This window comes from Sus scrofa, chromosome 8 (assembly GCF_000003025.6).
Source record: "Sus scrofa isolate TJ Tabasco breed Duroc chromosome 8, Sscrofa11.1, whole genome shotgun sequence".
In the NCBI taxonomy this organism is placed as follows: domain Eukaryota; kingdom Metazoa; phylum Chordata; class Mammalia; order Artiodactyla; family Suidae; genus Sus; species Sus scrofa.
In genome coordinates, this window is record NC_010450.4 from 126154625 (window position 1) to 126182058 (window position 27434).

Below are 27434 nucleotides of genomic sequence, written 5' to 3' on the forward strand. Positions count from 1 at the left end.
TAAAGTATCAGTCCACATGGAAACAAAAACATTGCAGAAGGAAGGCCAAATGGTGAGTGACTCTAAGACCAAGAGAATATTAAATGCTTCTATATAATTTGTAGCTTCTCGTTGAATATGAACTTGCTATTTAATAATATGAATGATTCTTGATGTTTTGAATTAAAACTTTCTATTTCTTTGCATTTTAAGCATGTAAGTCATTTCCTAGGATCAGCCATGTCAAAAGATCTAATAATAGCATAATCCTTTGCCATCTGTCTTGGAAATTTGGATAGAAAACAAAGAATGATGAATCGTAAGACTACTTATTCAGGCACAGCCTTGTGTCCATTCCTGTTCTTATTTTTGTAACTATATAGAGAGTTCTTCTTCCTTTTCTTTCTCCTTTTTCTCCCTTCCTCCGTCCTTTCCATCCTTCCTTCTTACCTTCCTTTCCTTCCTCCCCCACTCACACTCCTCTACAGGCTACCAACATAGTTTAATTTGTTCATTCAATGAATATTTACTGACCTGCTTCTATATACCTGGCATTGTCTGTGAAAACCAACTTATGTGTTATTGGTACATAGTTTTGAGAGGTAGTCTAACACTAATGTAATTATTACTAAATTAAAAACAGAGCATTACAAAGAGCAGAACTCTCTAATGAAAAAAAATATAGTGAAATGAAGAATTAAACTGTTCTTTAAACCCATGAAACTGGTCCTGGATGTTGCTGTTGAGATGAGATCATAAAAGGACTGACATTTGTATCTCTCTGTCTCTCTCCCTCTTTATCATTCTTTGCCATATGACAGCCTCTCCAAAATGTACTTAATTCTGAGTCCTTCACAAATAGGTCTCATTTTCTGGTAGAGAACTTAATAATTCTGATGAAATAGTTTCTGTAGAACTCCTTGAAATCAGGGACTATATCTTATTTAACTTTGCCTCTCTGGGATTAGCCACAATGCTTCACTTAAAAGAGATGCTCGATAAACTGTTATTGAGTCAAGGCTAATAGTTTAGGGTGTACCATATAACGCTGTTTTATTTTTCTCTGATCTCATATAACAACTCCATTTTCACAGGGAAATAAAGCCTGCTAAAAATAATTCCAAGAGGTAGACTAATGATGGGAAAATATATTAGGAAAAGGAAATTACTCTTTAAATGATAGTTTCAATAGACAACTGTCTGCTACACTCTTCCTATGGTGATTTGCTTGGGAAAATTTACCTCTCTCAGCACATAGTTTAGACTTTGCTTTACATGATACTCTTTTAATATAAGCTGCTTTGGTGTATTTTCTATGTTTATCTTTCAATGAGTCTAGAGACATTTTTAGTTTATATAGTCATTTTCTCATTGCTCTTACTGTTCTATTTTTTTTTTAACAATTGGCTTCATTTCCTACTGTTATTTCATTTTATTAGAGGTGTTCTTTAAAATAGCCACTCCCTTAAGGATGGCTTTTTGCCCAGTTTTGTTGAATTTAACTTTCCAGGAATAGACATTAACTTAATTAATTTTGTAAAGATACCATCCACTTTTTATTTAATCTAAAATGTTTTCAATTGCAAGATGCATAATTGCTCTACCTACCACTAATAAAGACGAAAAACACTATCAATTTTAATTGCAAGAGGACATCAATTGAAAGATGCATCCTGATTTGGAGATATTAAAATGTGAACATTTGTATATTTTTGAATTTATAAAATGTAAAAAAAGCACCACTACCACTTTACTATAAATTTCTAATCATATATGTATACAAATTTATAAAAGTATTTTCATGGTAGTCTTAGGCAGAGGAATACTGTACTGTATATTCAATGTAAAACAATGGCATTTTGCATTTTCTCAAAAATATTCTTAGAGATTTACAGCATGTCCTGCTAGAATGAAACTCCCCAGAGTTAATATCTTTGCTTCTTTTGAATGCACCCCAAGCACTTAGAAGGAATAAATATCTCTCAAATAAATTTATGAGTGGGTTCATGCATGTTTCATTAGAGATGCCATGTATCTATTTTAAGCAAAACCAAATCAAGAACAAAAGAGTTATTAATAGTGAGCTCCTTCTAAATGCCAGTTTATGTTTTTCAGTTATCTTGTACTTCTTCTTACAGGATAACTTCTTAACCTCATTTGTTGCCAGCTTCTTTCCATTTCACTTTGTAAGTATTCATAAGGATTATGATGATATTTATAACTAAGTGAGGTTTCCAATAACTTTGTGTGAATTGCCATGAAAAAATTAAATGACATAATTGGTCATTTATAGCTGTTCATATTTGTACATCTTAAGAAGTGAAAATGAAAAAAATAATAAGTGCATTGTAGTTCCGTTCGTGGCTCAGTGGTTAAGGAATCTGACTAGTATCCATGAGGATGAAGGTTCGATCCCTGGCCTTGCTCAGTGGGTTAAGGATCCGGCATTGCCATGAGCTGTGGTGTAGGTTGCAGACGGAGCTTGGATCTGGTATTGCTGTGGCTGTGGTGTAGGCTGGTGGCTACAGCTCCGACTCAGCCCCTAGCCTGGGAATCTCCATATGCCATGGTGTGGCCCTAAAAAGACAAAAAAAAAAAAGTGCCTTGTAGTAAGATGCTTGACCTACTTGATAAAAAGTAGGTATCAGTGAACCAATGTGGAAACTGAGTTTACCAGAGGGAATTTTATTTATATTCTTTCTTTTCCTCCATTTCAAAGACATTTAATATGGCTTTGCTGATAGTTGATCTGAATACTATCTATTTATTGGAAATACTTTGAGAACTGAGTAAGACAATATATGAAAATGACTTAGTAGAGTACCTGGCACATAATAAGCAATGAGCAAATCTTAGCTGTTTCATTAATGTGCATCTCCCCAGCAAGATTCTATGCATACCCTGAGGTTTAAGTATGTGTTTAAGATCAATAATCCATAGGTATATGAATATATGGGTTATTCATCTTACATCTATTATCAAGTCTATCATACAGTAAACACTAAATAAATGTTTAATGACTAAATGAGGTTAGCTTGCCTTGAAACATGAATGTCAAAGACAAAAGCAAAGTGCATATACTGTTTTTTATTAGAGTTTTCACCTGAGTTTCCACGTTAGTCACTAGAGAAGAGACCATTAGAGTTTACTGTACTTTAAACCTCTGTCTTCTTTTTAATATTAGCACATCAGTGCCCATGCATTATCTACACCTCTGGGTACATACAGAAGCACCTTCACAATTAAGCTGTCAAGTATTCATAATATAATTATTCTCCAAACAGTGAAAATCTTATTAAAACAATAACTAAAAATAAATTATAGGCACCAAAAAGGGAGGATAGACTACTCATTTGAATTTCCTTTTATAGAGAATACCACAGATCCTTCTTTTAGACAATGAAATTATGTTGAGTCTACTTAATTTGTATTAAACAATGTGCCAAGGGCAGCTATTGCTGTTATAAACCTTGATAAACATCCAATTAACATCAATATATCAAAAAGACTGCCTCTCCTGTTTACTAATTCTGAAATATTTTTTAAGTCTATAAGAAAGACTTTTTCAAATTTAAAACAAGTGGGTTTTTCTGAAGAAAACTTCAGTTAATAATTATGGATTATTAGGTTTTGAAATGTACTATAAAGTAGCACAAGGTTAAACATATTGAAACAGGCAGGGCCAGCACATGTCTTCATGCTTTATGGCTATTTAGACAGTACCCAGTTGAGTATTTTACTATTTAAGAATACTTCCATTAACATCTTATTTTATATATTTATTATGAGAAAAATAATAATGTATAGAATGATAACAGTTACCATTTCTTGCTATTTCTAACAAGTAAATGGAATTGTAATAAACGTTTCACATGTATAATCCCATCTAATATCCACAGAATCACTAGATGATAAGCTCTTTTAGGACAGAATCGTATCTGTCCATTTCAATCATCAGTATTCCCAGGAATCAGCACTGAGCTTAAATACAGGTGATGCCCAATAAACATTTATTAAACAATTGGATGATCTTTCCTTTGAAGTAGGTCCTTCTTAGAAAAGTATTGTCTTAGTCTGTTCTGTGTTAAGAGTTACTGCATATACTGTGTTTGATCAAATATATCCTTGCTTGGCATGTTTATCTTCATTTATGTAGACCACAGAGTTTCAGGGAGACAATGCCTGAGCAATTACTTTATCATGTGTAGGAAACTGTAGAAGGTTGAAAATCTCATCTAAAAGGTCTAAGAAAGTAATGACCAAAGTACTGTAATTAAAGGAGGAGCCTGTAAAAATCTGATACTGATCCACAAAAATTGAAGGCTGCAACATACGACCACTAAACATATCTTAGAATGCATAGTCAGGATCTGTTAAAAGGTCTTTTAGTATTATGACATCTGTTAACAAAACACAAAGAAATAAAGGATAAAGTGACCTCCAGAAGCCAAAACCACGTGGCTCAGATCAGACTTACCAGAACAGTCACCACACGTAGAACCACTCCTCGCATGTTATTCTCCAGTTTCTTGTCAGTCAGTGACCCATTCAGCCCTGTGACAGGATTCCAGCATCCAAGCTGAAAGATAAAATAGCTTGGTTACTTTTCTGCCTGGGGAATAGTCCAATCATCAATATCTAGACCTTTTAGAGAATTGGGTGATAAATCGTGGGATAACTGATACAGAAAGTGTCCCACACAGGTTTTCCTTTGTAATAGCAAACGAAGCAATCAAAAAAGCTATGCTATTTCCTGCTTTTAAATATCATCATATGGCCTATGACAGGATCCAAAATGCTTTAGGGGACTCACTAGGACATTTGACTTAATGAGGAGTTATAAATACACCAATAACTCAGTTGCAGGAACACACTAATTGGAAAAATAATAGCACATATAATTCTAGCATAATGTCCCTTCTAATATATCAATTACTGCACACGTTAGATTTTTCTTACAGTTTCAATGGTTTTAATCAGATTTTACACTGCTTTTACTGGGGGGAAACCATAAGATTTTTAATGTGGTTAGAGGGGTTACAGCTTTTATTTGAGGAAAAAAATCATGTATATAGCTTTGTTGTTTTCAAGTATTCACAGTACATAAAACAATGTAATTTGCCTTTTTTTTTGGTCAGTGCCATCAATCTGCTTGGAAGATTTTGGCAGCATCCTTTCCCTTCAAGTCTTGCAATGATTCACTGCTCTTTGCTCTCCAAAATACTGGTTTAATTTTACATCCTCATGTAGTTCTCAGGGCTTGTAACATCAAAACCTGAGTACTACTGGTTTTAAAACCACTGCCTATAAATTGCAATGGGATAAAAATGGATGACTCTCTCAATTCAAAAATAAGGAGGAAAGAGAGATTCTGTGACTTGAATTAGCAGATCACTGCTCAAGAAGCAAAGCTGTAAAAAGAATGTTGTAGTGCACAGCCTGGGAAGAGCTGTCATGCTATTAATCCTGATACTAGCTCCATGAACCTTCATATTTGGGAGCTTATTCCATATTTGCATGCTTTAAAAATGGAACAGACATTTAGTCATATTCAGACTGTTTTGATCAACGGAATGGTTTTTAGGCACCTGGTTATTTGTGTTGCTTCTTCTGCCAAACTGTAATTTATTTCCATGTCTTGCATTTTGTTTGTGGTTTTCCAGTCATCAACATACCAGCAAGTCTCCCTTACAAATAATTTAGGTGCTTCCTATTAAAACCCAAGTTTCTCTTTGAGCTTCCCAGAAGTTTAATTAAAAAAAAAAACTAAAATGTTCATAATATATCTTAAGAGAAAGGGATGTCATGATACAAACAAAAAGCCAGCTTTTTCCTTATTAAAATAATTTGGAAACGGCTGCTAATTGTTGGTTTCAACTGTAAAAGCACATTAAACTCATACAATGATGTGTCATTTTTAGTTACATAAAAAGTCTAATTAGAACTTAGATCCAATTAGCAAATCCAAATGTGTTGAAAGTCTAATTATCAGAGATATTGTAGTCCTCTTGCCAAATTTAAAACCTTATGAAATTTCTTTTGAGCTTTTGTTCTCTTTTGAGGTCAACCAAAGTCTATCCTCAGTTACATTCCTTGATATGCACTTCTTCTAATTACTTCCTCAAGAAGATTTTATTTTCCTAGACCAGATAATATTGGTGGAAAAAGATCTAAAACAAAGTGAAGAGCTAAATTTCCAATGTGCTATCCGCCTTTTACAATTCTATTACTTCATTCTAAGTTAAATGAATAGCTTTTAGGACACCATCTTATTCAAGACTAATATGCCTAGACTGCCACAGTCAACACAGGGCTTTTTTTTTTTTTTTTTTTTTTCCTCCCTTGGAGTTATTTATTAAGTTTGGTAAACCTACTGTCAAGTTTGCCTAAATAAATGACATCTGTTAGTGCCAACTTGACTATAGCATTTTGGTGTATGACTAGTCAAAATATTTACTACTGGAAAAACAACAAAACCTGCTGAGCAGTTTGTTTCAGTAATGCTCTGGGTAAACAGTTAAAAATATAAATAATTTCAAGCTTCTTCTTAATTATGCCTTTCTTTAAACATAACTAAATATTGTCAATGATTTAAAAATTCTAAAGCACTCTAGTGTTTGGAGGTTTGGAATAAGAATAAGGACAAAGCATTTGGAATAGGTAGAGCAGACGGCTATATCTTACCTTCTGACCACGAAAGCGACTTAAACATGATTTGTACTATGTATGTTTCCCCTCCTTCTCTTCCCGTCCCTCCCTCTTTTTTTTTTTTTTTTTTTTTTTTGTTTTTACTCACACTGATTCTTCCAGTGGCCATGCATGGCCGCTAATCCCATGCCTCCTTTTGGAGAAGTGCTTCCTTTTCCCATCCCTAGACAAGTCTTCCCAATCATCCAATTTTTTTCATGACTCTGATTCTCTGGTTTAGCAATTGTCATGTGACCCAAGCCAATCAAAGTCCTTTCTTGGAGGTTTATTTTTCATATCAAGTGTGTGTGCATGGTGCGGTAAGTTGACATGAATTATTCATTCTTAAAAATGTTTGGCTAGATAGGACATATACTTTTTGCCTTTGCTTTATGAAGATTTTTTTAAAGTTTCTGCTTCCTTCCTTCTTTTCTTTTCTTTCTTTCTTTTTTTTTTTTTGATATCTGACTCACATGTCTTCTGATTACAGCACTTGGAAAGTTGAAGAGTTGTTCCTATTCTTAATAATAGTCTGATTTTAAGATTGGTACCTCTTTTTACTTAGGTATACCCTCACATTCACCCAGTCTAATACTTCGTGTTTGCTGAATGCTAGCTGAGGTCATCGAGAACTAGAGGGGGAATTTCCAGGGAGAGAAATTTTAGGATACAGAGTCTCTGGAAAACTAGAAATAACATATATCCACTCATCACATATCAACATAGGGCCATAAAAAAGTAATTATTATAACATTAAAATAATACTCATGTCCTACAATGAACAGAACTATTTTTTTTTCTTTTTACATTTTTTGGAATACTTTTGATGTGTCAGTCATGGCACTGAGATTTTCATACATGATCTCATTTAAGACTCCAAATAACTTTATGAGAAGGTGCGATTACCAATATGTATTTATTATAATTTTTATTATTTCATTTAATTTTTGCTTTTTAAGGCTGCACCTGTAGCATATGGAAGTTCCCAGGCTAGGGGTTGAACTGGAGTTGCAGCTGCTGGCCTATGTCACAGCCACAGTAACTCGGGATCCAAGCTGCACCTATGACCTACACTACAGCTCATGGCAATGCCAGATCCTTAACAAACTGAGTAAGGCCAGGAATTGAACCAGCATCCTCATGCAGGGTTTGTTACCTGCTGAGCCACAATAGGAACTCCCACCAATATTATTTTATAGACATAGAAACTCAGGACTCAACTGAGATTACATATCTACGAAGAGATAAAACTAGGATTTGAACTAGTGCTTTCTAAACTTAAGATCCAGTGTTGTTAAAAGCGGTGTTCTTTTTTTTTTTTAATTTTTTTAATCTTTTTAAACAGGTGGCCGCACTTGCGGCATATGGAAGTTTCCAGGCTAGGGGTCTAGCCGCAGCCACTGTAGAAGCAACGCCGAGTAGCTATGTTGTGAGCCACACGGGAAGTCCTGGGGTGGTGTTCTTTTATAGCTTACAAATTCTTTTCACAAACATGATCTATTTAAGGTTGGTAGAAAAGATAGTATTCCTATTTTTACAGTCAAGGAAAATAAGTCTCAGTATTTTTAAGTGGCTGGCTCAATATAATAGCAAGTGAATTCACATTTTGGCAATAAAATTTAGAAGGCAAAATCACCATCATTACCATCTTTATAAAAATCACTATAATGCATAAATAGTGCACAGTACATGCTAATCATCTGAGGGCTTTGCATACATTAATTTATCTCTCAAAACCACCCAATGAGGAAGGTATCATTATTATCTCCATACATAAGAGGAAACTACGGATTGAGAAGTTCTGCTCCTTCTACTGTATTATCTTTTATCCACCTTGGCAGTCAAGAGGCATTGAGTAAAATAAGAAAAGTAGCAGCAGAATGAAAGGGACAAGGAGTCTCAAAAATCTGGAAATCTCTACCTTGCATGACCGATTTACTAAAGATAAGTGTGGGCCATTTATCCTAAGGCCTAATGATATTCTTCAAAATGTATACCAAAGATGAATGAGGGAATAAACAAGAGTAACACACAGAGGAAATGCTTATAATCCTCATTTTTGGAAAGACCACATAAGTTTTCAGATTCCTTAATTTCTGTTTATATCCAATCATTTCCCTGAGGTTCACTTCTAGCATTTCTGTTTGATTGTAAAACTCTTTCCAATAACAAGCAATAAAAATGAGTTAGGTTCACATAGCTCCAAACTGAATTTGTATCTACAATGGGACATAGTCCTTGAAGCACAGCAAGATTGACAGGCATAATATTTGATAAAAACTAGAAGATTTTCACTCAGGTTCAAGTGGGAGGCTTATCTAACACCTTCTCTGGTTTCATTGTTTGAAATGCATTTAACTTGACTTCCCTGGGGTGCAGGAGGTTGTTTTTGTCTGGTTGTGGTTTTGGTTTTGTTTTAAACAATAAGGCCAGAGATGAACAAAGATAATGCACACAAAATTTCATAATACTATCTATTCAGCTGGGTACTTTGTAAGAAAAAATAATAAAAGTGGCCCCTGCAGCACATGAGATTTACAGAAAGTCACACTGCTGATGGCAAAACAAGATTCACTCTCTTCTGTGGTCTGGCAGTCTAGAGAAAATTTAGAAATGGTAAAAAAATAAAGACCAATTCAACTTCCTTTCAATTACAGTACATTGATTTCCTATAGTATTTTGCGGTTATTGCCTAAAGTCATTTTAAAATCTTAAAATGCTTAATGCTTTAATTATTTCCTTCATTGGAGCTTTAGCAATAATAACCTTGCAGCTTTCTTTAAAATCAATGTAATATCTGTGTTCAACAAACTGGTTGATGTTTTTGCATGGGCACAGTAGCGTGCTCCTAACTTATGTACCATGTTATTAGTAAATGACCAAGTTTTAGACATTTACTCTTTTTCCCTCAATGTTTTCACTTTTCATTTGCCCATGAGCTTTAAGAATGGCATTTGACTTGAGTTTTACAGCACTCTTTTTGAGACAGTGTTACGCTGTCAAAAAGAGCTGAACTGTTCACCTTTAATTTTACACTCAACAGTTTGTAGGCTTTAATAACAGGAGTCCAGAGAGCTCTTCATTGAATACCAAACAGAATTCCCTGCATGTATTACAATGTGTTCATATGGAACAAACCAAGCCTGGCTACAGTAGCAAAGCTCCAGCTTCAGGACACAAAATATCCATTGCAGAGGGGGCTGTATGCTCCCAAGCACTACATTTCCTTTATTTACTCTCTCAGCTTTCCCAGGAAAAAAGGGAACAACAAAACCATAGGGAAATAGTAGCTGAAAGCCAGTCATTTAGAAATGCACAGTATTTGTTTCGTAGATATTACTTCTGTAGTAGGATAGGAAGCATAAGAAAAAAAAATACCTATGTTGATTGACTCAGATACATATTGGAATGTTTTCCTTTATTTTCCCCTCTGACATGTATAGGAATGCAATGTGCCAGTATTCCTTCCAATGATAATTTTCTTTATAGTAGTTCCACCTGTAAAATAGGCTCAATGTGTTAGACTTGCTCCCTGGGGGATGATTATTTCCTCCTAAGATTCGATGCCTACAGCTTGGTCATTACCATGAAGTAGGAGTCGTTCTTTAGATTATGTGGAATAGCCCTCGCACTTGAGTTTTCCTTCAGGAGAAAATACCTTTTAGAAGTCAGAAAAAAAAAATTACCTGATTCTCTAGTTTATATCTCCCTGCATTGCTGCTGAAGACAAAAACTTCTGCACTAGGTAACAATGTACAGGTGCAACAAAACAAAGCCATTAACTGATTTTCATAAATGAAGAATATAAACACGAGAAACAACAGACATACATATAATATATCAGATATATAATGAAAGGAAATAGCTCAAAGGTGTTTTATGGAGCCATAATAACCTCTCTCAGTTATCAACTGGTATATAACCGGTTTAATGATATTCTGCCATTATTACATGTTTTCACTTCTTTTATAATTCTTGGTGTAAAATTACTACTACATTCTACTTGGAGAAAAAAATATTATAGTGATTAATATCAGGAACTCCAGAACCAGACTTCTTGTGTTTAAGCATCTGCTTTGACACTTGTTGGGTGTGGCCATTGGGCCTCAATTCCCTCTCAAAGGGGAAAAGTAAAAGCGGCTTCCTCATAGAGCTGGTGGACCTATTAATTGCCTTAATATATGTCAAGTGTTTAGAAGTGTTCTTGGCACATAAAGACTAAATAAGTGTTCATTATTATTATTCCTCCATAATCAGCATTTTGTTGTTGTTTCTTTCTCAGCCTCATCATCTGGAGTCACTGACTTGTTTCAGTGATGAAACATACCACTAAAGCTGTGATTCTCAACTTTGGCTGCATAGCTGAATGATAGGAAAGCTTTATAAAATTCTGATGCCCTGCCTGACCCCAGGATAATTAAATCAGATCTCCACTGCTCTAAAACTTGCCCTAACACCCAGGGAATGTAATCTCATAGAATGGCTACTTAACCTTATCGACTAAAGGCATCCTTTTACAGGCTTCCTTTGCAAAAGCTAACTAGGGACACTTTCTCAAATAAACAAGCTCTTTTATTTTTTATTTTTTATTTTTTTGTTTTAAATAGGATAGGAGGTTCTAAACTCTGTGAAGCTGAATGATGCTGACCCTGTCTACTGTTATGGCCCTAGCTGTTATCATAGCACTGGTGAACTGGCATATGATAGATCTAATGGATAGCTGATACATGACTGCATACGCTAAAACTCCTGCTGTCCTCTTTATTCTTCTACTTTTGTGGAGCTCTAGTTTAAGCTGAATAAAACTCCAAATATCCCCAATATGACATTGTGTCCTATGATCATATTATATCCCTGATGATTTTTATTATTCTTCAGGATGTTTCTCCCTCACTAAAATTCAATTAGCGTTCCTCTTCTTTCTGATCAAAATTATGTTCTAATCATATTTTATTTAATGATTATAACTGGATAAAATTTGCTGGACTTCTCTTTCATTCTGTTCCACCTCAATTTTAAAGGGGATCCTCATTTTAAAATCACATCGGAATTTCCAGTTCCTCCTCTCTCCTTCCATAAAACTACTTCAGGTGGGAGGGGCACCACCTTATCTTTAGGTGCCCAGTGTCTCTAACGCCTACGGCAATAGTGTTTTGTACAAGTAAAATTATTATTTTGTATAAAACTTACAAGATTTAATGTAAAGCATCTCTATTGCACTTTAGATCAGTGCTCCCAAACGACCTAAAATCTCAAGCCCATATGTCTCCTTAGATGCCACTGTCTCTTCCGTATCTCTGCTTAGATATCCCAAAGGCGCCTCAAATATCTATAAGGTTAAGTTCATAATCTGCCCTCTACCAACCATCCAGTTCCACCAGCTAGAAACTAAGAAGTCAGTCTTACCATCCTTGTATTTAACCCATTGCCAGTCTCCCAATTTCACTTTCCTTAAAAAACAAACAAACAAACAAAAAAACAAAACAAAACAAAACAAAAAACAACTCTGGAATCCATTTTGCTCCATCTCCTTGCCACCATCCCAGTCCAAGCTAACTTCCTAGCTTCTCTTTTACAGTCTTTCCTCTACACTGTAAATATAAACATACATTTAAGTGTCATGCCCTCTGCTTAAAATTTTCTATAGTTTTCTATAGTTCTCAAGACAAGGACCAAACTTCTCCTGTGGTCCACCAAGCCCTGTGTGATTTGTCACATGTCACAGTCATGGGTCTATCACATTTCCTCTCATTCTTGGGACTTCAACTACCCTAGTCTTCCTTCAATTTCTTGAGTTAGAAATAATCCTTCTGCCTTAAAGATTCCAACTTTGTTTCTGAAGCATTGAAGTATAAAAGAACCACTTGGGGAGTTAAAAAATTCCCAACGTCAAAGCCATATGGCATGCCAATTAAATCAGAATTTCTGGGCATATGATCCAGGTATTAGCATTTTTTTTAAGTCTCCAAGATTGCAAAGTTTAGCCAAATTTAAGAACAAATCTAATGGTTTTGAACATACTGTCTCCCTTGATTGGAAGACTCTTAGGAACCTGCCATTCTCCAGTGAATGAATTCACTCCTACGCATTCTTTAGATCTGAATGTAAACACCTACAGCGTAGGGTAAAACTTCTCTGATCACTTGATCCACCCCCAGGCTAACTCATGTCACTCCAACACAGCATCATGTTCCTTTATTTATAGTGATATCATAGTTACATTCTTTTAATCTACCTCTTATATGATTAACATTTACTGCACCTGTTATACGTTTCAATGGAGTTAGGAAAAAAATTGCTGTTCTCTCTTTCCCGATTTATTAAATCCATAATTCCTGGCACAAAGTGGGGCTTCAGTTTTAACTGAGTACTAAACAAATTGAGACAATTTTTAAACAAGAAATTAATATGTCTTGCAGTGATTGTTAACTGTTTCTTAAATCATGCTTTAAATGAGGAGCCGAGTAGTATAGCTAAGACACTATGTTACCAAGTAATAGCTGAGCTTTTTTTTCTAATGTTTTAAAATTTAAAATGAGGATTTGCAACTCTCAGTAAAGAACATTGAACTGGGTGTTTGAAGGCCTGGGTTTTATTTCAAGTAAGAATCAAACTTTTTGAGTCTGAGTGTCTTCATCTGAAAATTAAATGGTTTGTTAATGTAAATGAACTCCAAATTCTTTTCTCACAATTCACAGCTTATTAGTGACTGGGTCTATCTTGCTGATAATTTCTTGTAACATGAGCAAAGCAATTTAAAATGTATAGAAAGCCAATAATGATTATTGTTACTGATAAAGAAGAAACTCATAGACTCATTTCTAGCCCTCTATTAAAATTCAGGTTCCACAAAGGCAAAGATCTCAGCCTGTTTTATTTACTGATGCATACCAAGCACCTATACTGTTCACACACAATAAATATTTGTTGAATGAATGAATGAGTCTTATTTTTCTCAAAGAATAAATTAAATCTCAGTGCCTAGAGGATTTTCTGGCATGCAGGTTTTATCTCAAGGTGAAAGATAAATCAGCTAATCTCATAAAATCCTGTCTAGCTCTGTGATTCTACAGTTGTCTAATATGACTAGATATATACCAAGTGTCATTCCTATGATGGGCAAGAGAGGGTTTCTCATTCAGATTTTCCAAATAACTCTCAGTATAAGCAGTACAATCAGCCACTGCAATCAGTTTATCTGATGCTAATGCTGACACGACACTTTTGTCTAGGCCACTGTGTAATTCTTCCTTTCTGGCTCTGTCTTTATCAGATCTGTGCTTATGCTCAAAATGAGGATGGAGTGCTTGGGTTTCATGGGTAACTGTGAATCATCAAATGATTGACTATGCCTCTGAGCATTCTTACTAGCTTTGAGTACAATTTTTATTTCATTGCAGAATATTGCAAACATTTAAGCAATTGAGACTTCCATAAATCAAGCATGTTTACAAATGCCAGCCAACTTCAAAAAAGAGTTGTTACTACTTTGCGGATTTATGTTTTTAAATTAGTGATCTTATGTATGTTTTCCCATATGTACTTCCATTGGTAATTATTAGCTATAACCGCATATATAATGATAAGCATGGGAAAAGGCAGGGGTCTTTAGAAAAGGTCAGGACTAACGAATCACAATAATCTGCAAGAGATTTAGCAATAAACAATCTAGTGGCCACGAATACAACACTGCGCATAGTTTAAATACATTATTCGCCCACCACTCAACATCTACAATCAAGAATACACTTACTTATTAAAAACCTGCTTTGCTGGTGTTATGGGATACAAGGAAACAGAGAATACCATTTCACCTCTAAGAGTTTGTGCTCTTTTGACATGAAAAAGCAACACATTAAAAAAAAAAAGAAAAAAGAAAAAGAAAACAACAAATTCCACCAGGCACATTAGTACCTCCCTAAAGACATATAAATAATAAGTGCTCAGTATTCAGAGGGAGGTAATCTGTGAGAAGGGATTAAACTTCATCAGGGAAAATGATTAGAAAAAGCATAGGAGATTCCATTGCGGCTCAGCGGTAATGAACCTGAGTAGTATCCATGAAGATGTGGCTTCGATCCCTGGCCTCCCTCAGTGGGTTAAAGACCCAGCGTTGCTGCAAGCTGCAGTGTAGCTTGCAGATGCGGCTGAGATCTGGCATTGCTGTGGCTGTGGTGTAGGCCAGCAGCAGCAGCTCTAATTCGACACCTAGCCTGGGAACTTACACATGGCATGGGTGCAGCCCTCAAAAGCCAGGGGAAAAAAAAAAAAAAAAAAAAGGCAGAGCATTGTATACCAGTCTGTCTGTTAGCCACAGACAACACTTCCAGTGTCTGTGCATGTGTAACAATCTTCATCAGCAGGTACAGTCCATTCCCCTTCTCCTTGACTCTGACTTTGCTCTATGATTTGCTTTCCCCAACAGAATGCAGCAGAAGAGATGATATATGATATCTGGTCTTGGGCCTGGGCCCTAAGAGATCTTGCAGCTTTTCTTTACTCATTTTTGGAAGACAATAATCAAGTTAAAACCAAAACCAAACAAACAAAACGCTGGGTTAAAATACTTAACAATGAGAGAATATGTGGAAAGAAAATGAAGCCTCATGGAAAACAAGGGACCCCAGCCAACAGCTAGCACCAAGGACCCAGACATGTGAGTAAAGCCGTCTTGGATTCTTTGACCCCAGCTGAGCTACACCTGTCAACACCATGTGGAGCAGAGGTGATCCATCCCCACTGAGCCCTGTCTGAATCAGACCCACAGACTCCTTAGAAATAAAATAGTCTCTGTTTTAAGCCAACAAGTTTTAGGGTGTTTAGGGTCTTTTATTATATAAATAATGGAAACCCGTGGTTTGTGGGCAATGAATGGTTGCCTTGGCTTCAAAAGTTGATGACACACCAAAGCCTTCTGGAAAGTAGTGGGAAGTAGAACACAAATGTACATATATGAGGAATAGCCTTTTTTCCCCCAATACTTGCTTTTATGTCAAAAAGCTTTTGTAAAAAAAAATAAAAAACCTTTTCCCTACTCTAAATTTTATAGATATTTCTGCATGTACTTTCATCTTTGTGGTGACTGAAACATTTTCAAAACTGTCTACGCCTCGCAAAATAAGGCAAATTAGATCATGATATGTTTCTTATGGTTACCACAACAAATTACCACAATTTCAGCAGTTTAAAACAACATAAGTTTGTTCTCTCACAGTTTCAGAGAACAGATCTGATACCAAGGTGTCAGGGCTGTGCTCTCTCCAAAGGCTCTAGGGGAGAATCTCCCACCTTTCAGGGGCTCCAGCTTTCCTTGGCTCGTGGCTGCATGTCTCCAGCCTCTGCCTCTGTCTTTAATGTGGCCACCTTGTCTCTTCCCTCCTCTGTCCCAAACCTCTACCATCTTTCTAAGGATACTTGTCATTGGATTTATGGTTCACCTGGATAATCCACGATGACCTCATTTCAAAGTCATTATCTTAAATATATCAGCAAAGACTTCTCCCAAATAAGTTCGCATTCACACGTTTCAGGGGCTAGTTCATTGACATACTTTTGGTGCAGTGGGGGGAAAGACCATTCGACTCAGTGCAGATCACAGTTCATAAATTCTCATTTTAATATCAAGCTTTTTATCGGGTCTATTTAGTTAAAACACAATCTCTTCAGGGAAAAAGTTTATGAAAGCCATATCCATTGGGAACAATTGATTTTCTGTATATATTGATTGATTTAAATTGCCTCAAATTAGAATTGAGAAAGCACTTGCTAAACAATGATGAATTCGCTCTTGCCACACTTTTCAATTAAAGCTCCTGGGGTATTTATTATCTGGGGGCATTAATCTAGTTTTTAGTCACTTACTTGCTTATTTCCCCTGGCAGAGTCAGCTTTTTAGTCATTATAATACCTGCAACATTCTGTATCACTAACATATAGCATACAGTCAATACATGGTTTGGATCCAAATATTTATTTCTTTATTCTCAATACATTGTACTTGGTTTACTAAATGTATAAGTGGGCTAAGTATTCCTTAGACATACTCAGATGCATTTCAAATAAAGCTTTTAATCTGCAATAAAGAAAAACGTAGGAAAAGCTCTCTCAGTTCTTTAATCTATGTTTGGCTTTCTAAGGCCATTGCAGAAAATGGAATGGAAAGAAAAAGCTATGTGTGATTACCTGCAGTCTGACATAGATACTAAAATCAGAGTGAGTAAAAGCACACGCACCTCAAATATTTTCGAATAACTTTGACAATCTGTATTTTATCACTACGTTAATTTAATCAACATTTTGATTGACCCTTAATTTTTAATATTTAAATATATAATTTGTCTTGTAATAGGTAAACAGAATAAACTTTTAATGAAAGTTTGTCATTTATTTTTAAAAACCTTTCTATGACAACATAATTTTTCTATATGTTTTCCTATCTCATACTCTATGTAAAGAATATGTTACTTAAGATATCTTTCCTTGATATAAAGAATCAATAAGCAGGTATCGTTTTTTCCTTTTTTTGTTTTAGGGCCGCACCTGCAGCATATGGAAGTTCCCAAGCTAGGGGTTGAATTGGAGCTGCATCTGCCAGCCTACAGCACAGCCACAGCAACACGGATCCAAGCCGCATCTGTGACCTACTCCGTAGCTTGCGGCAACGCCAGATCCTTAACCCACTGAGTAAGGCCAGGGATTAAACCTGCATCCTCACGGACACTATGTCAGGTTCTTAACCTGCTGAGCCACAACCAGAATGCTCCAGCTATCATTCTTGCCTTGCAAATAATAATTAAGAGATTAATTACAGGTTACTGGGGATGAAATTATTAATCCATCTTGGCCTTCTGTATATAGCAGGAATTATTCAGGAGGTAACAAGAGAAAGTCTTGTAAAGAGATGTCCTATTCAACTAAGGAAACGATTTTCAGCTGGCAGATTATCCTTTCAGAAAAAAAAACAAACTGTAACCTTTCTCCAAAGTCAAAGCTGTAAAGAATACTATATGCATAAAGGCTTTAAACCAAAGAACAAAGACACAGATTCAGAAAAGATACTTGAGCAGTATCAGAAAATTTGTAATAAAAATTTATAATATAGGCAGACTAAAACTGAGATTATTCTGTTAGCCATACCTTTCAGAGGAATATCTCTAGTTCTTTAATAAAACTCCTTTAAAAATCTGTATCAGAATGCCATTATGTGTCTTTATGAATTTTGTGAATATAGGAAAATGTATAAAATTTTATTATGCACAATTAATAAAATCCAGAGTAAATGAACCTGAGAGAAGTTAATCAACTCATAGTAACAATTATGGAACCCTTGGTAGAGAAATAGATGAGAAGCTTCCTTTGTATGATACCACTTTAACAAGGTTTATTTCTCAGGAATATTGACTCAGTCATTATACTGGATTTTTCTATATAATCCTCTGCTAAAATTGAGATGCTAGCTGTTTTTCTTTATGTTGAAACCATTTAGAGGATTTATTAAAATCTCAATTCAAAAAAGTATAATTTGTTTCAAGTAAAAAAAAATAGTCACTGGATTTAAACATATTAGATTATTTTCAAAACACAGTCTATGGAAAATAGGCTTAAAATTTTGCCCCACATGCGATTTTGAGAAAAAACACTTAAACAGTCTTTGTATCTACCATGTATGGAGGGCTTACTTGTGTACCTGAAACTGCTGAGCATTTATATTCATTATCTCAATCACAAAGATTTCAGAGTTTCACACTACTAAGTTAGGCCTTATTAAATTACTAAATGTGACAATTTTTCACCTGAAAATTGAAATTATATATGCTGTAATCAAAACATAGACATAGAACAATTTTGTCTTATATTACATTCTTGTGCCCTTAATACACAACAAACTAGGAGATTATCTTTTTTTTTTTTTTTAGAACGCTTTTTCCAATGCAAAGTTATTGTAGAAAGTACAACAGAAACAGTAGATTTTGACATTAATTTTGTCTCTGGTAAAGCTGCTTTTTACCCAGAGGGAAAAGATCCTTGAACACTTCAAACATCATCTCAATCCTCAAAAGTGTTATTACAATACTTGATGCAGTCTAACTAACAGCTGGATTGGACATATTTTGAGATATATTTGGGACAGGAGGGCATAAAATGACAAGCACTATTGTGTGAAGTCTCAATTAATTGAGCTGAACACTATCAGAGAAACATCTGGACAGGTTACCACAGGTGACTAGAGTATGGTGCTAATGAGGGTGGCATCAAAGTTTAATACGCATGTAAGGTAGTAGCTTGGGGAGCAGAAACACTTCCCTCCGACTGGAGCTTGTTCTAACCCCAGCCAGCTCTCCAATGCACATAATTAACCTCACAAGGAAAACTCAAGAAACAGACAGATTGAGTCATCAAAACGCACCATTCCCACACGAAAAACAGCCAAAAAGATGTACCAAAGACCACTTCGTGACCATTTACTAAATTTGAAATGCCAGTAGAAAACTTTTCAACTTCTTATTATGAAAACTTTCAAATGTACAGAGAGAGACGTGAATCACGAACTTAAATCCTCATCCCTCTGCCAAAGCAATTATCAACTCATTTTCCACCTTGATTATTTATGACCCTAACCCTTTTGGTCACCATTCTGTCAGATTTATTTTGAAATAAATGCCAGACATTATATAATTTTATTTATAATTATTTTAGTGTATATCTCTGAAAATTAAGAGGTCTTTTCAAAACATAATCATGACACCATTATCATGCTCCCTAAAATTTATAATTTCTCAGTATTATCAAATAGAGTTCATATACCATTTACCCTTATTTATTCAAATTAAGAACCCTATATCACAATAGTGTGCTTCTTGAGCATTTTCATTTAAGAATTCCCCAATATTTGCCTTCATTTGTTCCTATAATTTATGTGTCAAAGAAAAATGTTATATTTTCTATAGTTTCCCCGAGGCCTGGACTGTGACAAATCCTTCCATGTTACTTAACATGTCATTTTGCTCATTGTATTTTCTATAAATTGGTAAATCTAGAGGATTGATCTAGTTTAGTGTAATATTTGGCAAGAATTTGGTGTTGTGTACTTTAAACAAAAGGTGCATAATGTCTAATCCTCTCTTAGTAATATTATCAGCTATTGCTGTTCATTTATTACCTTCATTGGTGTTATGGGCTGAATTGTATTTCCCTACAATTCATATACTGAAGCCCTAATCCCAATACTTCAGAACACGACTTTACTTGGAGCAAAGGCCTTTACAGGTGGTAAAGTTAGTTGAGGTCATATAAATTACTTCTAATCTGATCAGGCTGGTGTATTTACAGGAAGAGGATGTTAGGATATACAGAGACACCAGGGCATGCAGAGGAAAGACCATGTGAGGACACAGTCAGAAGGCAGCTCTCTGCAAGCCAAGGAGAGAGGCCTCAGATGCAACCAAACCTTCTGACACCTTGATCTTGGACTTTCAGTCCCCAGAACTGTGAGAAAATACATTGTTTATTTAAGCCACCCACTGTGTGGTGTTTGTTATGGAAGCCCTAAGAAACTAACATAATTAGTGATGATAAAATGCCAAGATTTTAATTATATCATTTTTTCAAAATCAACCACAGCAACCTGCACAGCACATTGTCCAGACTGCAAAGAGTCTCGGATTTTACCCTATTTGCAAGCTAACATTCTCTTGCCACAATTTCATGATGCTAGCAGAGGATATACTCCTTGGGTATAGCAATAGCAGTATCTTCGTTGGTACCTGTTCCTCAAGCCCCAGTTTCCACAGGATGATACAAAAGGGATCAGGTGATGCCTACATAAGCAGAATGTCACACTGCAGGAGAGAAACCCTGAGCTTAGGGGACTTGACTCTTCTAAAACAGGCCATAAGCTTGAATGCCCTTTACTCCTGAGGGAGACATCATTTTTATTATACTGGGCAGTAAACAAATCTTTCCTTTGCTGTGGAGAAAGACACTTTCTATCTTCCAAAGCTGTTTACAAACATTTTTGAAAGAACAGTTTCAAATAAAAGCAGTCAGTGCCTCAGTTCATAAAAGGTGCAAAATCACTGTAAGCTCAAGAGAAATTATCTCCCAACACATTTTCAACGTGAAGTTTTAGCAGAAAAACAGTTGACAGAGAATGCATAAGAGTAACATTTTAGAAGATAAATTATCAAAAATAAAAGTGGCACTATTGATATAAAGCATGGTATTTATGTATATATATATATATAAAATCCTATTTTTTTTCTATTTCTTATATGTATCTTGATCAATATGTGCTATTTAGGACTTAGGTAAGCTTAAAAATACAGTGCAAACTAAATTGCCAACTGGAATATTTTCTGGTTTCATATTGAGGTGATAATTTTTTATAGAAATTTTAATTAGAATAAATATTTCCCTTACAGGTATTCCCTATTTCCAGATTTGGATTATGAGATATATTCTATGTCTTCTTTTTTTTTTCCCCAGCCACCCCATGGCACATAGAAGTTTCCAGGCCAGGGATTGAATCTGAGCTGGAACTGGAGTCTACGCCACAGCTGCAGCAACACCAAATCCTTAACCTGTGCCAGGCTGGGGATCAAACCAATGCCTCCACCAAGACAAACTGGATCATTAACCCACTGTGCCACAGTGGGAACTCCTCTGTGTCTTCTTTTTTTCCACAAATCATACAGTTTTGGACTTGGAGAAAATTTCTGGACATGCTTTGATAAGAAAACAATCATATATTTAATAAATTATACTTACTATTCCAACCTAAGAAAGAAACTAATAAACTTCTGTTGGAAGATAAATATTTTAAAGTAAAAAAATCAACACATGTTTAAGCAACACTAACTCCTAACCACGTGCTTCCTTCCTTTTTTATATGACTGTGAAAAAAAAAAACATAGTCATAAATATCTACAACATGCTATTATCTTCTAGGAATTTAGTTATGACACAGAATGAAAACCACTCATTTATGAAGAGATAATCTCCAGGGGATGCATTGAAGGAGGGTTTTATGGGGGAATTTCAACTGGTCGACGCTTAACCTTCAAGGAAAGGGAAAATCATATTTTTTCAAAGTTAAACAAACACAAACAAAATACCATATGGCAAAACTCAAATCATGAGTTAGGGCATACTAACCAAATAAATACGGAGCCAGCTCTATTTGCACACCTTTATTTTAGGATAAACACAACTCCTTACTGTACTGTCTCCTCAGCTTATACACCAGTTATTCTTTTATATATTGATTGATACCGTGAAGGGTTATTGAAACAACTAACACACTTAAGCACTCCTTTCCTCACATGCGGTCCATCGTTACCCTGCATTGACTCTGAAATGGTGACATGATTTAATCAGAACATGCTGCACCGACTGGAACTCAAGCCTGAAGATCTAAGATGACACAGTATTGCCTTCCTTAGGCACAAAGAAAAACACTTTTTAAAAAATGATATCATTTGAAGTGAATTTTCTCCATCTACATGACAACATCCGTTGAAGTTACAATGACCTAACTTGACAGTGCAATCTAACTGTCCTAAGTATTTAAGTGGAAAGTGACATATAATAGATGCGTGGTGGGTTTTAAACCAAGAATTGGCATGGAAACAACAATTTGCCACTTCAGACAATACATGAGCGCATGAAACTATCCTAATAAGACTTCTGTAGTATAGATAAATCTTTGAAAATTGATCTATCATTTCAAGTATTTCTGGATTTATTTCCTTGCCAAAACTTTCATTATTTAAAGAAAAGCTACTTGATGCATTCTCTAGCAGCTTTCCTCAACTAGAAGTCCTCATTTGAATTAAAGAATTAAAAAATTAAATAATTTGCCACTCTTGGGACCATTTTCTTAATTCTTCCAAGCGTGGTGCCAATCACAATGCATAGGAGAGAAGTTAGTTAGTTATATCCAATTGGTGCTTTAGGTGTTAGGGCTAATTCTCTGCCTAAACAATGCTGCTGAGGCTAACTACCACAGCAAAGATTCACTTACAGAAGAATTCATACTCCCTATGTCAATTAAGACTCTGGAGAAAAAAACAAGGTCCATTACTCAAGAAAAAGGCCCTCTGGAGTACAAAGATGTGTAAGACATACATGTGTCCATAATTTATAACATCTTTTTGGAGAGATGATAAATGAACATAAGTCAACAAGTCACATTCTACATAACTGCACTGTATATAGATATAAATAAATGGCTACTACGTTATTATATGAAGAGATTAAATTGATAAATCATGTTACCATTGCCAGTACAGAAATGAAATTAGAGAAATGAAATGTTTTCATCTAGGTTGTTGTGGGAAGAAATACATGGGAAAGATGAATTATTTGAACTGCAAGCAGGGAGTGAATAAGAACAAAAGGTGGCATAAAATTCTAGTCTGAGGAATAGCATAAGCAAAACCCTAGGTTTAAGTGTGATAAATATTAAGAAGTATTGAGTTAAGGAAGGGATTAAAGAAACAGCAAATGGTTCCTACAGGGAAATTATGGTAAACAAGGCTGAATGCAGAAGGCAGGAAAAGATATCAAGCACTTTGAAGGCTTAGGAGATGGGGTTTAAGATGAGATTAGAAAGAGTGAATCTTTTCAAGTGGACACCCATGTGTTCACCAACAAGCCGGATAAGGAATCTGATGGCTCTCTGGAGGGACTTGGGTGGTAATATAGATACTCACAAAGAGTATTATCTATGTACTTATTATACACCTATCAAATGATTGGCAATGGCCGGCTATGCTGTACCTAATTTCATAATTATCTTACAAATTGGGCATCATCAGTGAGGTTCTCAAAAGTTACTGTCTTCCCCTGGGCACATAACCAGGTGCGTGGTGTTTATTTACCATTGTATCAAAAAAAGCTCTGTGTGATTCTAATGCTACTGAAGCACACAACATCCACAATGAAAGATTAGACTGGAAACAGAATGGAAATGCAAAGAAGGAAAAAGATACTAGAGGCATAGAAGTCATTTAGGAGGCAATTAAATGAATCCTCTACCAATGACAAAGGCCTAAAGGGAAGAGAAAAAGGAAGAGGAACCAATTGGTAAATGAATTAAGATTTAGAGAGTATTGAAAATAAGGAGGATATGTAGTCATGGAATGTAAGAGAAGATAGCCTAATAAGGAGAATTTTGAGGCCAGGCAGTGGAATACAAAAAGAGGTTAGAATAGTGGAAAAAACAATTTTTATAATAATTCCCATTGTCAAGTGTGCATGCTTAGTTCCATTCTCTTGGAAAGTCCTCCTCTAAGTGAGTCTCTTCTAGTTGCCAAATTCCTTGAAGATGCAATTCAAAATGAATTTCCTGGTATAAAAGTTTCTTTGACATTCTTTGGAAGATGAATCTCTCCTAAGATCCTTAATATGTATGTATTGCTATTTTATCATGTTACGTTGTATTGTTTCCATGGCTTATTTCTGCTTCTAAACAGTATACAATAAGGATGCTGGAAGCAGGTGTCATCTCTTATGTTTATATTAAAATATAAAGTATATATGTACTCTTTAATACAAAAGAAATACACATATGTATGTAAAGATCAATACATGGGAAAATACAAAGTGTGGTCTCTTTTAAATGTAGAATTATTATTATTTCTTCACTTAGTTGGAATTATAACATTTATTATTTTTTAACATAGCCTGGTTGTTATGGGCCCAGACTCTGGAGCCAGACTAAGTAGAGCTGAAATCCTAGCTTGGTCACTTACAGTCAAGCAAGACTTTCAATATCCTCCTGTCCTCTCTGTATCTCAGTCCCTTTAACTATCAGCTGGGAAGCTCAGAATCACCTCTTGTGAAGTGTTAGGAGAATGAAGTAAATTAATGTGTATAAGTTAGCTGTTGTTTTATTTTTACACCATCCGTCTGGGCACCACCCCATCTCCATTTTCAGTTGTTGTGATAATCTCTGCCTCACTATTTGGCTTCTAAATCTAGACATGAGAGATCAGACAAGTCCATCCTCTGACCAGAGTAATCGGTTTAAAGATAGCACGGTGATTCAAGTTAAGGCCAGTCAGAGCCTTCCTTTCATCCCTTAGATATTTTCTGGAACTTTTGGGTAAGAGACATTGCGTTGGGATTGATAAACACGAGGACAGAATCTTGAGCTGTAGTTTTGTCACCGCATATGGAAAATCTGCTTGAGAAGGAAGCCCAAGAAAAGAGAGCTAAGTGATGGAGAAAGATGGCCTGTTTTCTGCTGACACTGCTTGAACCCTCAAATTAAATGGTACCTGGCGCCTGGTCTCATTGTGGACCTCCCAGTTATATAATCCAGCAAGGTTGTGTTCAAACTATTTTTTTTTTTTCTTTTTACAGCTGCACTTGTAGCATATGGAAGTTCCCAGGCTAGGGGTCAATTCAGAGCTGCAATTGTGGTCTACACCGTAGCCATGGCAATGGCAACACTGGCTCTCAGCCACATCTGTGACCTATGCCACACACAGCTTGCAGCAAAGCTGGGTCCTTAACCCACCACACCCTCACAGAGACAATGCTGGGTCCTTAACCCACTGAGCCACTATAGGAACTCCTGTTTAAAATTTTGAATTAATTAACCTCCTGCAACCCTAATATTTTTGACAAATATGATTCTTTTTGCATTTGATATTAAGATACGTATTTTTAAAAATTCTATCTTGGAATTATGTGGCTTTATACAGTAGCAATAATGACTCAATAGTGCTTTCTCATTCAACCATTCAATGCATCTTCCTATTTTATTGTAGGAGATATTACATATTGATTTCCTGGTCTACATACATTTTGCTTAATCCTTTAACTATATTTATGATTATAAAACAAATACAGGTAAGTCATGTCACTTAAATGCACCAAAGGCTGTAATTTAAATTAATTTAGTTCATCAGAGGTTTATGAGCATCTACTGTGTGCCAAGAACCATGCAAGCAACTGAGAATATAAAGATAGATAAGACCAAGTCCTGCCTTCAAGGTAGCCATTGCCTAAAAGATAAATTGCACAGGGCAAATAATTAAACATAGTAAAATATGACACACAAGGTAATAGAGTTACACATAGAAAGATATGAGGATAAAGAGTATGGATCAGGGAGAACTACAGAGAAAATAAAATATTTGACCTGTGCCTTAACATCTTTGCAGAATATTTTAAAGTAGAAATGAGAGGGATGAGCACTCTGGCTTCAGAGAATAACATGAGCAAATGTAGTGTATGAAGTGTTTGAGAATCAGTGAGCAATTCCCCATGACTTGAACATCTGAGAAGTGTGTGTGTGTGTGTGTGTGTGTGTGTGTGTGTGTGTGTGTGTGCGCGCGCAGTCCTAAGGAGTAAGGAGAGGAATGCTAAGTGAAAGCTACAGACAAGGACAGATATTAGCAATTTATGAGAAGCCTGGAATGCTCTTAAAAGAAAACTGGTCTTCATTTATGTACCTGAAAGCTAGAGAGATTGTTAAGTAGAGAATACAATAAGATTTGTGCTTGAGAAATATATGTATCTGCTGTTTATACGAAGGTGAATAGTAGGGTCAAGGATTGGGAGCAGTACATCAATTAGAAGGCAATGGCCCTAGGATAAATTATTTGGGCTTAACTTAAGGGAATTTCAGTGAGAATTAGCAGAAAGGGAAAGCACTTGAGATCCATTACGGAAACAGAATCAATAGGTTTTTGTGCCAGATTGCAAAGCAGCATGAAGAGAATGTGCATTGGAGATGACTATCTGGGATGCTAATTCGAAACAAATAGATGGATTACATTTTCATAACTCTATTTTCCTAAAGTGGAAACACCTTGATTCTGCTAAAGATGCTCTTTGTGTTTATAAAATCTTTACTCTAATAAAAAGAGAATGGCCTTGTGTGTATATCAATGCGGTGACAGAAACTTCATTTTAAAATGCTTACTAGAAAATGCTCTTGCGGTATATTGAATTATGGCAACACAAAGATGTCAAATTCTAATGTCTGGACTTTGTAAATGTTACTTAATTGGGGAAAAAGATCTTGGTTGATGTAATTAAATTAAAGATCTTAAAGTGGGGGGTTTATCCTGGATTATATGATGGGCCCTGAATCCAATGACAACTTCCCTTATAAGAGTGAGGCAGAGAGAGATTTGACAGACAGAAGAGGAGGCTTCAAGGCGATGGGAATGCAGAGAATAAAGCGATGCTGCCATAAGTCAAAGAATGCCAACAGTCACCAGAAACTGAAAGAACCAAAAAAAAAAAAAAAAAAAAAAAAAAAGATTTCCTCCTAGATCCACCAGAGGGAGTGCAGCCAAGCTGACACCTTGATTTGGAACTGTAGGCCCCCAGAACTGAGAGGATAAATTTGTTGTTTTCAGTCAGATTGTGGTCATTTATCAAGGCAGCCACAGGAAACCAATATTCTCTATTTTAATCATGTTTGGGATCTGCTGCAAACCCCAAAATAGTGCATGGATAAGGGATCCAATAAATATATGCTGAAAAAATGCAACTAAAATCTTTTCTCTCTCTTTTATTTGGAATCAACCTGGTCTTCTAAGTTATTGAACACTTTGTCAGCTCACTAGCACTGGAAAAGAGCAGGAATCTTCAAATTTTCCAATTTACCCTCTTAATTTTGCATGTTTAATTTATAGTAAGGATAATCCCGTTTAGTGATGGTGATAATTTTGCTGTTAGTCTAACTGAATATCCCATTTACCTGATAGCTGATGAGTGTTTCATTAGCATTAAAATGCTTACTGTGA

At 35.6% G+C, this 27434-nt stretch overlaps 1 protein-coding gene across 1 annotated transcript in view; it reads right to left on the reverse strand.

The window, feature by feature from the left end:
• The window catches only part of GRID2 (glutamate ionotropic receptor delta type subunit 2), a 1309423-nt gene that overhangs the window by 333430 nt on the left and 948559 nt on the right, over window positions 1-27434 (reverse strand). Inside the window, 1 exon segment of the mRNA XM_021100736.1 lies at window positions 4457-4558. Coding sequence (XP_020956395.1) covers window positions 4457-4558 — 102 coding nt within the window.